Source organism: Halyomorpha halys, unplaced genomic scaffold (genome assembly GCF_000696795.3).
Source record: "Halyomorpha halys isolate HHAL.00 unplaced genomic scaffold, Hhal_1.1 Scaffold11945.1, whole genome shotgun sequence".
Taxonomy (NCBI): domain Eukaryota; kingdom Metazoa; phylum Arthropoda; class Insecta; order Hemiptera; family Pentatomidae; genus Halyomorpha; species Halyomorpha halys.
This window is the reverse complement of record NW_027104743.1, coordinates 1-3,759: the sequence shown is the minus strand read 5'-3', so window position 1 is coordinate 3,759 and position 3,759 is coordinate 1. Positions and strand designations below refer to the sequence as shown.

At 28.4% G+C, this 3,759-nt stretch overlaps 1 protein-coding gene across 1 annotated transcript; it reads right to left on the bottom strand.

Moving 5' to 3' along the window:
* Nucleotides 1-331: 331 nt before the first annotated feature.
* LOC136795188 (chitooligosaccharidolytic beta-N-acetylglucosaminidase-like) lies at nt 332-3,493 on the bottom strand (the record flags this gene model as incomplete). The annotated part of the gene is given in 3 exon segments (XM_067044955.1): nt 332-1,431; nt 1,532-1,713; nt 3,270-3,493. Coding segments are annotated over 3 exon segments (639 nt in total), but the record flags the coding sequence as incomplete, so codon positions are not given.
* Between the last annotated feature and the right edge of the window lie 266 nt (nt 3,494-3,759).

Genomic DNA, 3,759 nt, shown 5'->3' with positions numbered 1-3,759 from the left:
TATAAATATAAGTATCTTCATTTTAATCCATCCTAACACTAATATTTCAGCATCAACAGATCCTGAAGTATTTATTACCCTAAAGAGAAAGAGAATTTTAATTTCTGTAATTATTTTATGTTATATCCTTTATATTTTTATTTTTGCTTATTGTAAAATTGAAACGGGTAATTTTTTTTTTTTTTTCTCCTCCTTAAAGCAATTTCTGGATCCACCCATGCATTTGTGTCCTTATAGAATTTTCTGTATGTTCTCTCAGACAACTTAAATATTTTGAAAACTTTGTTAAATTGTAAAAAAAAAAAAAAAAAGGGTAAATTTAAACACAAAAGAAACTTTATACATTTATTTAATTACATAAATAACTTTATTTTATGTTCAACATGATTTTTATATAAAAAATTATATTAAAAAATCATCATTCAAGGCATCAACTACATAGTAGTTGATGATAATATATATGCAATTAGAAAAAAATTATCTACAATTAAGTAGGTACTTAGGAATACTATAAACAATATTTAAAAAAATACTTTTGACTTGCTATAGAAATCACATTCATTTAAAATTAAGTCTTCATGACTACAGACTCACATGCAAAGTTTTTTCGTATAAAGACTATAACATTTATGATTTAATAATGTGAGCTGATTTTTACCATTGTTTTCTAGATGAAATAGGAACAGGATTCAGCAGGATATTGTCTGTTTTGATTCCCTACTATTATTTTATCTTATAAAAAAATTAAAAGTAAATTTATATCTCCTTAATTTTGTCAGTTATTCCTCTGCATCATACAATAAAAATACTTTTGGATATCAACACTTAAGTTGACCAGTCTGTTACAATCAAATAAGAAACCAACCCAGACTAAGCACTTATAAACTGAATAATTTGTTTTTATAATTTAATATAATCAGGTTCAGCCAATCATTTGTCCTATTTTGTTAATAATAAAAGAAACTAGAAGTGTTTATAAATTACTCTCCAAGATATGGGCCAGTACAATAAATTCATCAGAGGACATGATGCACATGAAGTTGGTTTACTTTTGTAACAATAATTTGGTCCAATGTATTTTTATGACCAATCATGGTTTAGTAATTATTATTGTCAATTACCCTTATCACTAATTATCCTTCAAATACTTTTATCGACTTATTTACGCTTTAACAGAAACTTTGTTATATATCACAGACTAACACATTCCTTCATTGAGATAGCACCACTGTGGTGTGATTTGGTCAACTGCAATTCCCCTTCTAATCATCCTTTCCCTCATCTCAAGCAGGCGATACGTGGCCATGCTCGAATCAGTCATTGGAGAGGACCATAACCTTTCAGCCAGAGCCGATGCTCTTGGCCATATCCGGGAATCCATATTGTAAGAGTCAGCATACTCACTCCAAAGGGAAACTTCTCCTCCTAAAACTAAATTAATAGCAGGTGAAAACATTGCACAAATAATTTATTAGTCAGATAAAGATTTTTTAGCTGAGATAGATATTCAAGTAATAAGGATAACATTTACCTTTAGGATATTCAGGAATCCTGTAATCATAAACTTTTTTCCAGTTATGATACAATGTATTTCCCCAAAAACCATGGTCTAAATACCAAACATCTGTTGTAGCATAAATCAAACCATAACCTAAAGCTATAAGTTCTCTAGGAATACTATCCAGCTGACTAGTCCAAGCTTCAATTATATACCTGAAAATAAACAGATACTTCTTTTTATCTGTAAACAGAAAATAACTGTTTCTAATAGATTGGTCCCAAAAATAATAGACCAAACTTTGCTGTATTTTAAGAAGATTGATGCAGAATAATGAATTCCCAATGAATGTGATCTGTAAATGCTTCAGTATAGGGTAGGAGAGATGAAAAAAATGTTGACCCAATTTTTAGAAATAAATAAAAAACAGTTAATATGATCATAATAAAACCAATATGATGTATAATGCATTGAATTCTGCATCATGGAACACTAAAACCATAAAATTTGATTGGATTAAAAAAAGGACTCCCATAGGCTAAACAAGATTTTTGGCAAACCAAGGTTAGTAGTGAATTAGAATAAGATTAGTCTATGAAAGTTGATTGTAATTTTACTATTATTAGAAAATTATCAGAAACATAAAAGGTGGCACCTGATAATTATATCTTTCAATCTTTCGTTGGAGTTTAATTCTGTCGTTCAAGCTCAATGCAATATGGCTAAAGTGGTTACAAAAATCATTTACAGATTTAGCTGATAGGTTTTCTGGATGTAATAGGACAATTAAACAGTTGATGTTAAGAAATATAAGGCCCAAGACAGCGATTGTTTTATTTTCAAGGAAACTGGGGACCTATTTTCCTCTTAAAACACGTCTTTTAGATACGATAGTAAAATTGAATAATGTTATTAGAAACAATATTTTAAATTTATGGGGTAAACCTTTATACTCTACTCTGTTAAATTTTTTATACATGTCTAAGCTACCTCCTAGGTAGTAAATTTTTGAATTCAAAGAGAAAGATATACAACACATTAAAAGGAAACTTTATTCAATATTTGACATTTTCTAAATTGATTCTAAAAAGTTTGGATTTAAGTAATTTAAATGCCAATACAGTTTTTTAAAAATATAATTTAGATAAATAAGTGAGGCAATTAAATTGAAAAAAATCGGCTCATTTTTCATTTAGTGTTCAAAACATTATTAGTAACTTTTTTTAAAGTGGAGTAAATTTTTGAAATTTTGAGCTCTACTTGAGCTCTTTGGGCTCAATAGTTTTCGAGAAACAATTTTTCAAACATTTTTTTCCCCAAATTATGAGAAATCAACAATTTGTGAATATATTTTGGTAAGAATCGAGAAACTTATATTGATTCCTGAGAAAAATAAATTCACAAAATCTTCATTTTTCGTTATTTGGAAAAATGTATCTCAGGAACTATTAGACTTACAAATTTTTTTTTCTCTTATTAATTAAAGCCAGTATAATGTACCATAACGTAGTTTAAAATAATTATCTTGGAAGGAGAAGCAGTTTCCATGACATTTACATAACTAAATTAAAAAGATATTGATTTTTCGTTAATTTAGAAAAAACTTGGTGCTTCAAAAACTATTAGTTGTAACGATTTTATTTAGCACTCAAATTGAAGCTAGTTAAATGCTCCATAAAGTAGTTCATAATGATTATTTTGGTAGGAGCAACAGTTTTCATCATAGAGTCATTAATAAATTTTATAATTTTTTTTTTTAAAGTTTCTATACCTGTTTTTGTCTAAGGACTTGGTGATAGTCTCAGGTCTTGTTAGATCACTTGTCCAAAGTACAATTTTGGTATTGGAATGCCCAACAGTTGAATCCCAAGTTTGAAGTGCTTTGTTATGAAATTCAGTCCAGAGTTGCATAAATCCTTCTGTTGTCCTAGGATATTTCTTATGCTTCATATAATTTATTACTTCATCAGATGTATTCCAACATCCTATGTGAACCTGGAAAACAAATATGAAACAACATAATGGCACTTTTCAATCGTTTTGGCCTACAAAGAAAATAATATGGTAAGGTGAAGTATTTGCATAGTGAATAATAAAGAACTATTTTATTAATTATATATCCTGGTGTTAGGGTGTCAGCTGAAAGGTTTTAACAGGCAAGTACACAATGAAAATGACTTAGTATGTAGTTTTAAGCTACTAATATCTAAAAATTTTATCCAAGGAGAGTCCAACTTTGAGAGTAGTAACATGCTTGTTTA